The 13,218-nt window shown below is 38.7% G+C and overlaps 1 protein-coding gene across 1 annotated transcript in view; it reads left to right on the top strand.

Moving 5' to 3' along the window:
* Positions 1-7,769: 7,769 nt before the first annotated feature.
* The window catches only part of KRT25 (keratin 25), an 11,037-nt gene continuing 5,588 nt past the window's right edge, over positions 7,770-13,218 (top strand). The window contains exons 1-6 of the mRNA XM_035027406.1: positions 7,770-8,720; positions 9,239-9,321; positions 9,741-9,897; positions 12,032-12,193; positions 12,295-12,420; positions 13,007-13,218. Of these exons, the coding sequence (XP_034883297.1) occupies positions 8,232-8,720; positions 9,239-9,321; positions 9,741-9,897; positions 12,032-12,193; positions 12,295-12,420; positions 13,007-13,218 (1,229 nt within the window). The 5' untranslated portion in view covers positions 7,770-8,231. The remainder of the gene's footprint in view (positions 8,721-9,238; positions 9,322-9,740; positions 9,898-12,031; positions 12,194-12,294; positions 12,421-13,006) is intronic.

The raw sequence follows: 13,218 nt of genomic DNA, 5'->3' as shown, positions 1-13,218 counted from the left end.
TTCTCATCATTTCCATGGAAACTTCTAGGAATATTTCCACTGCCCATTGTGCCCATGCAGTATCATATCATAAAGTTACCAGGCTGCAAATTGTGATATGAACAAATCTTATAAAACACAGCACCAGAAATATGTAAATAACAGAAGAGATACAATGTATGAAGTATGTGGAACCAGAAGCTAGTCTATGGAAAATCTTTTAAGTCATCAGATGTGTAAAATTGTAGAGAATTCGTTTTCACTGATGCCTACGAAAGACAAAAATCGCCTCCTGACAGGAATATAATGGGTAATGCAACATATTTATTATTTTTAGTACTGCTTTATGCTCTTTATACACAAGAATTTTTATAAATTTTATTTTTGTGCAATTCCTATAAAAAATCTTCACATATGACAAGTCCATGGTTATGAAAATTACATTCCTCTGGGAGTGAGCACAAGGCATATGGCTCTTTGTGACTCATTTTAATGCCCTCTATAGAACACCCACCCCAGAGAAACTATGTGGACAAGCTGATTCATCTTGTGGAGGTCAGCCAGTCTCCCTCTTCACCACTTCAACGCTTGCACAATGAGCCCATTGTCAAAGGGGCCATTGTGACAGATATGAAATCTATACTTCAGACTCCATCTCCCTAAGGCTGGTCAAGCTACTGAGCTGTCATCAGCAGACATAGAAACTGAGCCCTTGAGATGGTACCATTTTTTTTAGAAGGAAAACTAACCACATGCTCTCAGGATGACTCTACTGAATCCCTTTGTCCTGGAGGGAATAGCAAACTTTCCTTAACAGAAGTAACACTTAGTTCATTCAAATATAGGTTTGTCTTTCAATTCCTATAGTACCTCTGCAAGCACTACCATCTGAGGACCAAACATTGAATAAGCTTCAGGCCCTCAGAACAGGCCCTGGATCTCCCCGTAGCGATTGGTTTAAAGACAGAGGAGAGAAAGTAAACACTTTCTGGCTTCCAGAAGGATAAAACAGAGACAATTGGAGTAAGGCAGTATCTGAAGATATAAAGAGCTGAAATTTTTCCAGAACTGATGAGAGACACCAGTTCACAGATTAAAGAAGTCCTACACATCAAAATAAAATGAAATGCATATAGATCAGATCATAGTAAAGCTGAAAACAAGATAAAAAGATCCACAAATGGATAAATCATAGTGAAACCACAAAACAATGAAGATAATAGAATATCTTTAAAATCAGACAAATGGGGGGAATTATTACCTTCAAACGAGTGGCAACAAGAATGAATGGCAAATTCTCAACATCAACAGTGGAATCCAAAGGACAGTAGAGTATGTTCGATGTGCCGGGAGAAATCCTAAATGGTCAATAAATGTATGAAAATGTTCAACCTCACTAGCAATCAGAGAAATAGAAACTGAAACCATAGGAGACACCATTACACAACTCTCAGCTTGGCAAAACTTTTAAAATATTTGGCACAATTTATCCATTCTACTGTTGAATTGCTTCCAGTTTGGGACTAGTATGAACAATACTACTATAAACATTCTGTACATGGCACCGACTACATGTGCATGAGTTTCTCTAGAACACAACCCACATATATGCAATCTACAAAAGATTCACTTCAAACATAAATACAGATAGATTGAAAGTAAAAGGATAGAAAAAGATATATCATGCAAACATTAATCCAAAAAAATGTTTTTAATTTTTTAAAAGTAACATACTCTACTGTCCTTTGGATTCCACTGTTGATGTTGAGAATTTGCCATTCATTCTTGTTGCCACTCGTTTTTAATTTGTAAATATGTGGGGTGATGGATGTTCTTGACTTACTGTGGTGATCATTATAATACATACATATATGGAATCATTATGTTATACACCTGAAACTAATACAATGTTATATGTCAATTATATCTCAATTTTTAAAAAATAAATTTTAATTTACTTTTAATAAATCAGGAGTGGTTGTATTAATATCAGACAAAGCAATCCTAAATATATAAAACAAGAAATCTTCCAAACACATGAAGCAAAAACTAATAGAGTGGAAAGAAGTAATAGACAAATCCGTAAGAATGCATATTGCATGATTGCATTTATATAGCATTTGTGAAATAAAATAATTACAGGGATGGAGAACAGATTCATGGTTGCCAGGGGTTAGGGATTGGGAGGGAGGAGTGGGTGTGGCTGTGAAGGGGTTAGCACAAGAGAGCCTCATGAAAATGGTACTGTTAGGTATCTTGATTATGGTGGTGGTTGCATGAAGGCACACATGTGATAAAATTGCATAGAGCTACACACACATGCACATGCATGCACACACACCAATAAATGTCTGCATAACTGGCAAAATCTGAATAAACTCTATGGATTGTACTAATGTCAATTTCCTGGATTTAATACTATACTACAGTTATATAAGATGTTAACACTGGGGGCCTGGGTGAAAGGTGCACAGGACCTCCCTGAACATTTCTTTGCACACTTTTGCACTTTTCTGTAAATCTATAATTATTTCAAAATTATTTTTTAATTATAGAAGAAAATATAGAAGAAGAATCTTTGTAACTTTGGTTTAGGCATAGATTCATTCACTATGACATCCAAAACATGATTTGAAAGAAAAATACTCATTTAGACTTCATCAAAATTTAAAATGTGTGCTCTTTGAGAGACACTAAGAAAATGAAAAGACAAGACATGGATTATGAGAAAATACCTGCAAATTACCTATTGATAGAGTACTGTATCCAGAATATATAAAGAATCCTCACAACTCAACAGTAAGAAAGCAAACCTAATACATAAATGGGCAGAAGAACTGAACAGATGACTCACCAAAGAAGAAATACGGACGGCAAATAAGCACATGAAAAGATGCTCCTCATTATGGTCATTAAGGAAATGAAAATTTAAACCACAGTAAGATACTATCACACATCTATTAGAATACACAAAAAGGGGCGCCTGGGTGGCTCAGTTGGTTAAGCAACTGCCTTCAGCTCAGGTCATGATCCCAGGGTCCTGGGATCGAGTCCCGCATCGGGCTCCCTGCTCTGCGGGGAGCCTGCTTCTCCCTCTCCCACTCCCCCTGCTTGTGTTCCCTCTCTTGCTGTGTCTCTCTCTGTCAAATAAATAAATAAAATCTTTAAAAAAAAAAAAGAATACACAAAAAGTATTTTTAAAACTGGCAATACCAAGGGCTGGTAAGGATAAGGAGCAACTAGACTCTCATTCATTGTTGATAAAAGTGCAAAATGGGGGCACCTGGGTAACTCAGATGGTTAAGCATCTGCCTTCAGCTCAGGTCATGATCCCAGGGTCCTGGGATCGAGTCCCACATCGGGCTCCCTGCTCAGCGGGGAGCCTGCTTCTCCCTCTGCCTCTCTCTCTTTCTCTCTCTTATGAATAAATAAAATCTTAAAAAAAAAAAGAAAGAAAGAAAATGCAAAATGGTACAACCACTTTGGAAAACAGTTTGCCAGTTACTTATAATATTAAATAAACATCTATATATATGACCTTGCAATCCCACTACCTGATATTAAATAAATCAAGCTTACATTCACATAAAACCCTATATGTGAATATTTATAGTGGCTTTATTCATATTCATCAAAAACTAGAAACGACTCATGTCCTTCAACTAGTGAGTGGATAAACTGTGGTACATCAAAAAAATGGGAAACTATCCAATAAAAATTAACAAACTTTTAATACACTCAACAGCATGAATGCATTCAACTGAATTATGCTAAGTGAAGAAGTCAGACACAAAGAGTACATACTGTCTGATCCCATTTATATGACATTCTGGAGTAAAACTATGAGCATAGAAAAGCAATCAGTGTTTGCTTAGAGCTGGGGCTGTGGGCAGAGACTGACTACAAAGGGATACAGAGGAATTTGGGAGGGGGTAGTTAGGGAACTGTTCTATATCTTGTGGTAGTGGCTACATGATCCATGCATTTGTCAAAATTTATAGAACTGTAAGCTAAAAAGGATGAATTGTATTATATGTATATTAAAACTCAATAAATCTGATTAAAAAGAACTGGCAAAAAAATTTAAGGAATCTATCCTAAAGAAAAATGTGAACATGTTCAGCATCATCAATAACAGCAATAAAGCTGGAAACAATCTGAAGGTCCTTATTTAATAAGCTAGTGGTTAGACAAATTACTTAATATTAGGATTGGCTCTGAGTAACAGTAACAGAATAACAGAACTTTACACAGAAGTTTATTTCTTTCACATGTAAACCTCCAGAGGTAGGGACGCCTGGGTGGCTCAGTCGGTTAAGTGTCTGCCTTCGGCTCAGGTCATGATCCCAGGGTCCTGGGATTGAGTCCCCGCATCAGGCTCCCTGCTCAGCGGAGAGTCTGCTTCTCCCTCTGGCCCTCTCCCCTCTCACGTGCTCTCTCTCTCTCTCTCATTCTCTCTCTCTCAAATAAATAAATAAATCTTTAAAAATAAAAATAAAACAAAACAAAACTCCAGAGGTAGAGACTCAGGGCTAGGATGACAGCTCTGAACCAGAACACCATCAGAAACCCAGGTTGTTTTCAGCTTCCCACTCTACCATAGCCAGGATATGGCCCTGGCACATGGTCCAAGATGAAGTTCCAACCATCAGCTTCAGCCATCACACCCATGCCAGCAGGATGAAAGCAAGTGAGAAGATGGGACAAAGACTGGTGTCAGCTTCTTCTTAGATAAAGTCCCTAGAAGACGCCACATATTCTCCCACTTACATCACATTGGCTAGCTTAATCACATAGCCACAGTGAGCAGCAAAGAATGCTGGAGAAACTAGTCTTTATTGTGAGATAAAAACTGGGTAAAAACTGGGGGTCAACCAAGAGTTTCTGCCATATCAGGCACCTATTCTTGCTATAAGACATATCATGTAAGGTGAACAAAGCAAGTTACAGAACAGTACGTATAACACAGACGATTCACGTATGGCATTTGTGTGTTTACACGCTATGGATTGTGCAATGAATAGAAGACCATTTGGAAGGTTGCAAACATCTGGAAGGGTAACCTAGTCACCTGGGAGGGGAGGGAGGACAAAAGTGAGGAAAGACTTTAACATTTTACTCTATACTCTTAGATACTGCTAGATTTGTTTATACCAAGAATGTTTTCATGCAGAGCAGAATGGTGGTTGCCAGGGACTAGGAGGTAGGAATATGGGAAAAGATGGTAAAAGGGTACAAACTTTCAGTTGTAAGATGAGTAAGTTCTGAGGATCTAACATGTAGAATGGTGACTAAAATTAATTATGCTGTATTGCATACTTGAAATTTGCTGAGAGTAGATCTTACCAATTCTCTCTCTCTCTCTCTCTTTCTCTAACACACACACACACACAAAGGTAACTATGTGAAGTGGTGAATGTGCTAATTAACCTGATTGTGAGAATCATTTCACAGTGTATACATATATCAAATCATCACATTGTACAGTTTAAATATATTACAATTTTCTTTGTCCATTATGCCTCAATAAACCAGGAGAAAATAAAAACTGGGGTGAAAAGAATAGAATGTAGCAAAATTGATCACAATGACTACACAAATATTAATCGCATTTCTTATATAGTAAAATTTATCTAGAAAATGTGATTTCTAAAAGATATCTTTAACAATGATATTAGATAAATATCTGGAAATTTTCTAAAAAACAATATGAAAGCACATACAGAAAAATAACTTTCTACTAAAGAACATTAAGACCTCAATAAACGGAAATGATATTCAATTTTTTGGCTAGACATACGCCATATCATAGGGATGTCAATTTTCCTCAATATCTTTATAGATTTAAGGCAAATCTGGGGATCTTATTGTATATAAAAAAGCTGATTTTAAAATTTATATGAAAGAAGAATGGAGAAAGAATATTTGACTTGATGGTGTGGAGTTGATGGAGTTCTTGCCTTACCAAATATCATGTTATATTATGGAGCAACTGTGACTAAAATGTCATGGTTCTGGCACAGATAGAAAAATAGTACCTATTGAACCCTCACCTATATGAAGATTTTACTGATGACAGAGGAGGCACTGAACACATGCTTTATGACAATATGGCACTGCAGGGAAAGTATGGCACCATTCAGTAAATATGATGAAATTATTGGGGCACCTGGGTGGCTCAGTTGTTAAGCATCTGCCTTCAGCTCAGGTCATGATCCCAGGGTCCTGGGATCGAGCCCCACGTCGGGCTCCCTGCTCCACGGGAAGCCTGCTTCTCCCTCTCCCACTCCCCCGGCTTGTGTTCCCTCTCTCGCTGTGTTTCTATCTGTCAAATAAATAAATAAAATCTTTTAAAAAAAAATATGATGAAATTATCATTATCTATATTTTTAAGTGAAATTTGATTCTATATCAAAGAATTTAAAAAAATAATACTTGAAAATTTTCCCAACTACCAAAGCCTTAAATGTGAAAGGCAAAATGATTAAATGTTTAGAAAACAACATCGGAAAATATGTATATGATCTTGGAGAATTAGTCATTTCTTAAATAAGATAAAAGAATCACAATCCAAAAATAAAAAGAGTGATAAATTCAACCTGCTTAACAATGAAATGATAATGGGTTAATATCCAGAATATATAACACACTCTTACAACTCAACAACAAAAAAAAACAAACTACATGATTCTAAAAATGCGCAAAGGACTTAATGGACATTTCTCCAGGTAAGATACTCCAAGGGCCAACAAGCACATGAAAAGATGCTCAACATCATGTATCACTAAGGAAATGCAAATCAAAACCACAAGGGGATCCCACCTGCTGTGCATTAGGATGGCCACTATCAAGAAAAGAAATAAAAAGAAAAGAACAAATGTTGGTGATGATGTGGAGAAATTAGAATCCTTGTGCACTATTGATGGGAACATAAAATAGTGCAGCTACTATGGAAAGCAGTATGGCAGTTCCTCAAAAAATTAAAAACAGAATCACCATATGATCTATTAATTCCACCATGGTGTATATTCCCATGAGAAATGAAAGCAGGGACTCAAACAGATGTTTGTACACCCATGTTTTTAGTAGCATTATTCACATCAGCCAAAAAGTGAATACAATCCTAATGATGAGTGGGTAAACCAAATATGGTATACACATGCAATGGAACATTATTTAGCCTTAGAAAGAAAAGAAATTCTGACACATGCTACAACATGGTTGAACCTTGAAGACATTAAACTCAATGAAATAAGTCAGTCACCAAAAGACAAATAATGTATGAATCTACTTATCCCAAGTGCCCAGAACAGTGACTGGCACATATAGGTGTTTAATAAATACTTGTTAAGTGAATGAACGAATGAATCTGTAACAGCCTCACACCCATAATAAATATTCAGGGAAATTTTGTCCACAAGTCAATTTCCAGATGTCTCAAAAACTTCCAAAATATTCAGGGTTTTCAATAAATACCTGGGAATCCACACCCAGTAAATAATTAGTCTACTGATGACTTTCACCTAAGCTAACCCACAATGAAATAAAAACAGATGAAATATTTCCTTCCAGGTTTGCCTCAGATTTTGCAGGGTCAGGAAAAAATGTTAATGTCCTTCGGAAGTCCCACAGCACACAACAGCAATTAGGGGTGTGTTCCTAATTGCCAAAATGGATAAGAGAAGACAGCTATCCCCAAGCATAAGTAAGTGTCAACAGAAGATGATGGCACGTCAGCCAAAATGGAAGTTAACTTCCCATTAGAAACAGCTCCAAGAGGGAGGGGAAAACCAGTGACTGAAGGACCATTTGGGGGGAGTAACAAGAACAGGACTTGTTCTCTACTTCTGTGGAAAGAACTGTGAAAATAAAAGTAGAAAAAGTCTCAGAAACATCGATATCTATTAGCATAATAGCCCAAAACCATGACGCCAGATTTCTATTGTGTGGTGGACTGATGAGTTTTATCTTCTGAGGATGGAAGTAAAGAATGACTCACTCGCAATTTAAAGAGGCAATAAGGAAACTGACATGGCTCCACCCAGACCCATTTCTCAGATAACCACCAACCTGAGGGCAACTGCCCTCCTACAGAAAGGAGCCCAGCTAAGTTAGTTACTAATTAGGAAAAATCATCCAATTATGCTAACTTGCTGAGGCTGGCAAGCCATGTTTTACTCTTTGTAGGCAGAATTTCATCCAGAACACACTTGAGAATTGTCTATAAAAAGGCAAACAAAACAGTTGAGACGATGAGGCACTCCACTCTGGTTCTCTCCAAGACAGCTGTGCAACGCATTGGCCCTGATACCATGTCTCTTCGACTCTCCAGTGGATCCAGGAGGGCCTGTCCCCGTCCTACTGCAGGATCGCTCAGGCTCTCTGGCGGGGGGTCCGGCTTTGGAGTGGGCAATGTTTGCAACCTGCCTGGAATTGGAAGTGGTTTCTCGTGCGCCTTCGGGGGCAGTTCATCAGGCGGAAATGCAGGGGGAGGCAATCTCTGTGCTGGCTTTACGCTGAATGAGGGGGGCCTCCTGTCAGGCAATGAGAAGGTGACCATGCAGAACCTCAATGACCGCCTGGCCTCCTACCTGGAGAATGTGCGAGCTCTGGAGGAGGCCAACGCCGACCTGGAGCAGAAGATCAAGGGCTGGTATGAGAAATTTGGGCCTGGTTCTTGCCGTGGTCTTGATCACGACTATAGCAGATATTTCCCGATAATTGAGGATCTGAAAAATCAGGTAAGAAATTACACTTCATGATCATTTTTACATAGTTTCATTTCTAAATGTTCTTTCCCTTTCTTCACTGAATACTAAAAACATGGATCATCCCTATGTGTAATTTCTTTTTTTTTTTAAGATTTTTATTTATTTATTTATTTGAGAGAGAGGAGTGATAAAGCACTAGCGGGGTGAGGGGCAGAGGGAGAGGGAGAAGGAGACTCCCCCTCTGAGCAGGGAGCCCTACTCAGGGCTCAATCCCAGGACCCCAGGATCACAACCTGAGCTGAAGGCAGACGCTTAACTGACTGAGCCACCCAGGAGTCCCCCTATATTTAATTTCTTAAAGGGAATTTCAATGTAGCATTGGAAATAAGTATTAAGTAGATTTAGTTTGTGAACCTCATGATAAAAATGTCACTATCTAGTAACTATATTAATTTTTATTATTCCCACTCCCTAACCTTAAAAAAAAAAACTTATTTTTTATTGGTTGTGCTAAATTGCCCTTTAAAAGTCAAACTCCCCATTTCCAGATCATTGCTTCCACCACCAGCAATGCTCATGCTATTCTGCAGATCGATAATGCCAGGCTGACAGCGGATGATTTCAGACTCAAGTAAGTCAACTCAGAGAGTGAAAAAGATACATGGGAATTAACATGAAGCATTAAATTGAATTTATTTTTTGAGCCCTCCATTAACTATTACCAACTCTTATTCCAACACTGGTAAAACACTTGGATTTAAAACAGAATGTAAAATAAACTAAACAGAATGTTACTACTTTTTTATATTTTGGCTGTGAAACATAAAGTATGAACTGCTCTAAAAGCAGTGTCCAATCCCCTAGTACATTTTCTGTGACAGAAATACCTCAAATTAAAGAAAATAATTATTCTTATGCAGTATACTTTTAAAATGTTTCTTGTGGCCAAATCTGCCACTTCAAAATTCCAGAATTCTAGCCCTTGATCATTGATAAGTGACTATTTTTCCCACCATATGACATACCGGAAAATCATGAATGTTCCTTAAGGTATGAAAATGAGCTGGCTCTTCACCAGAGTGTGGAGAGCGATGTCAATGGGCTACGCAGAGTTCTGGATGAAATCACCTTGTGCAGAACAGACCTGGAGATTCAGTATGAAACCCTCAGTGAGGAGATGACTTACCTGAAAAAGAACCATAAGGAGGTAAGAACTGCCTATGTGCATTTTGCTATCCCTCTGCAGACACCGTCCATCTGGCGGAAGATAATGCATTTGACTTCTTAAATGAGAAATTGGTACTAAAGACCCACTGTCAAATAGGCAATGAGGCGTGAGTTGTCTTGAGAAACGGCAAAGTATTTGTACAAATCCACCCTTGCTCTCTCATCAAGTTTCCCATGGGAAAAAAAAAAAAAAGAATCCTGTTTTCCAGATCAATCAGGTTTATAAGAGTAATGTTTGGCTAGGTAATTATAGCTAAGTTAAAATGGGACAGTTAAGAGATTACATCTAATTACATAAAATAAATATACTGTAAGGACATCCTAAGAAAACTAGATCTAAATTCCCATATAATAGTGGCAGATTCAAAACACTTAAACATTTACCTTGTACATACATTACATATATACATTTAATATTAATGCATATTCTTAATAGGTGTGTCTATAAAAAGGGAGACTGAAAATAAATTGTTACATCAAAATCTTTTCTTCCAAATAAAGAATATACTTCAAAGCAGTCACCATTGGAAGCTGGATTCAAAATCGGATCCTACAGCCACTATTCCAGACACGTCTTTGGGACTGCTTTTAGAACCACTGTTTTCTGGAAAAAAAAAAAAAAAAAAAAAACCTTTATTCTTTGAAAATGAACTTGATATTTTTAAACAGCCAAAAGGCTTCTACAGTCAAGCCAAATACTTAAAGCAGGAAATCAGGCTAAAAATCTATTTGATTAGGCATGAGCCTGTCTTATAAAAATAACTACTTGAAGAACAACATTTCTATGGTTCAAGCATGGGTGTTGCCCATCCATGATAGTTAATAAATTTTTGATAAATTGCATACCATTGATTTTTTTACAGGCACACCCACATGCATCTCTTTTATCTTTTTCTGCTTGAACTGGGGAAGTTTTCACTAAGTCCTCTGAAGTAAAAGCCACATCTGACAATAGAGAAGATCTGGGGCTACCAGGGAGGAAAGAATGCTAGAATCGCTCGAGAGACTTGGGGCAGGAAGGAAAGAAAACCTCATTACTGATCGTCATAAGGACCAATCTAAACCCAGGACGTGGTGGAGAGGAGAGTTTCTGCAGTAGGGACAGAAGCTGACCCATATGATTTCAGTGCACACAGTCTTAGCAGTGATGTCTGCCAACCACAATCTGAGAGAAGAAACTCACTCCATCCCAACAGTACATACTGCATATGGAATCATGTGTGGACATTGACTGCCAAACTGATTCCAACTTCTACGATGATGACAAAGAGCAGAATAACTAGCATTTATTTAGTATTTATACACCAGGTATATTGTTGGTCATTTTAGTAATAGTTCTTTCACCCCTTTCAACAACCCAGAGAAGGATTTTTATCCTCAACTTTCAGATAACAATACTGAGATTTAAAGAAGTTAAGCAACTTTCTCAGCTTCATCCAGCCACAAGGCAGAACCAGAATTCACATAGAGATGTGTCTAACATCAAATGTCCCTGTGTAAGCTTAATAGCTTCTTAAATAGCTAGAATTCTTTAGAGGATGGTACTCTTCCTTTATTAATTATAAGTAAACAAATATATTTATAAGTATAAAATATATACACATAAATATTTATTTATAATTATTTCAATTGTTCAGAAATACTCAGACTCAGCCCCTCGCCCCTGTTCATGCTGTGTTCAGGCTCTGGCTGAGTCAAGAACACATCAAAGCTGTTTGCTAAGTGGATTGAAGACCAGTCCACCAAGGTGGAGACATTTCAGCTGTAAATGAATAGAATAAGAGATGGTGGATAATTTATTTTCAATATCTTAAGGGTTTTCATTCGGAAAAGGAATTAAGACTTTCTGTGCAACAGAACTAAAACCAGTGAATTGGAGTCATAAATGCAGGACTTTGGTTCACCGGATGGGAGAGCTCTGGAGCAGTTGAAGAACTCTCTCATTATGAAGCAGGCTACTTCGTGAGATGGGAAAGAAATATAAAAAGGAGAGGAGGGTCATTGCACAGCCTGGGAGGTAAAGCCAGACGAACTCTAAGAAGCCTTCCAAAGCTAAGCCTCAGACTTTCTATGAGATCCCTGCATACCTGAGCTGTACACTTTTCTACCTCTAGGAAATGCAGGTCCTGCAATGCGCGGCCGGAGGGAACGTGAACGTGGAGATGAACGCGGCGCCCGGGGTGGACCTCACCATCCTGCTGAACCACATGCGGGCTGAGTACGAGGCCCTGGCCGAGCAGAACCGCAGGGACGCAGAGGCCTGGTTCAACGAGAAGGTGAGTTCTGTCCAAAAAATAAAAAAAAAAAAAAAAGATTCCTCTGCATCTTAGTGATGGTCACAAAACTAAGATTTGCTCCCTCACTCCTACCTTTTCAGAGTGCTTCGCTGCAACAGCAGATCTCTGAGGACGTTGGGGCCACAACCTCAGCCCGGAATGAACTGACCGAAATGAAGCGCAATCTCCAAACATTAGAAATTGAACTTCAATCTCTCTTAGCCACGGTATGAAAAGGACAATTTCTGGGCGCCTGGGTGGCTCAGTTAGTTAAGCAACTGCCTTCGGCTCAGGTCATGATCCTGGAGTCCCTGGATCGAGTCCCACGTTGGGCTCCCTGCTCAGCGAGGAGCCTGCTTCTCCCTCTGACACTCCCCCCTCTCATGTACTCTCTCTCATTCTCGCTCTCTCAAATAAATAAATAAATCTTTAAAAAAAAATTTTTTTTTAAAAGAAAAGGACAATTTCTTACCATGTTCCAGAGTATCGTTTTAAATATGCGCCAGTTGGTTTTAAAGCCCTTAACCACGGCGAGAATATATCCACATGTATATTTATGCAATGAACCTAGAACATAAGAATAGGATTTTACATAGAACAGCTAAAACAGCGACATTAATGTCTCTAGCTTATTCCACCAAAAAGAGAGATGTGCTCCTTTTTAAGAATGCCATGGAGTCTTCTTCGCTACGCGTCCGTGTGAAATCGAACTCAGTTGGAGACGAAATTAACAAGAGAAGGAAGTCATCTATCAGAGCAAACGTCTGCGTATCTCGGGTTCTGCGTCTCAGGTTCGTTCTTGTTTCCTGACAGAAACACTCCCTGGAGTGCTCCCTGACCGAGACCGAAGGCAACTACTGTGCACAGCTCGCCCAGATCCAGGCTCAGATCGGGGCCCTGGAGGAGCAGCTGCACCAGGTCAGAACCGAGACGGAGGGCCAGAAGCTGGAGTACGAGCAGCTGCTCGACATCAAGGTCCACCTGGAGAAGGAAATCGAGACCTACTGCCGCCTGATTGATGGAGA

The sequence above is a fragment of the Mirounga leonina genome, unplaced genomic scaffold (assembly GCF_011800145.1).
Source record: "Mirounga leonina isolate KUSES-001 unplaced genomic scaffold, KU_Mleo_1.0 Mir_200, whole genome shotgun sequence".
Classification (NCBI taxonomy): Eukaryota; Metazoa; Chordata; class Mammalia; order Carnivora; family Phocidae; genus Mirounga; species Mirounga leonina.
This window is presented reverse-complemented; position numbering and strand designations above follow the sequence as displayed.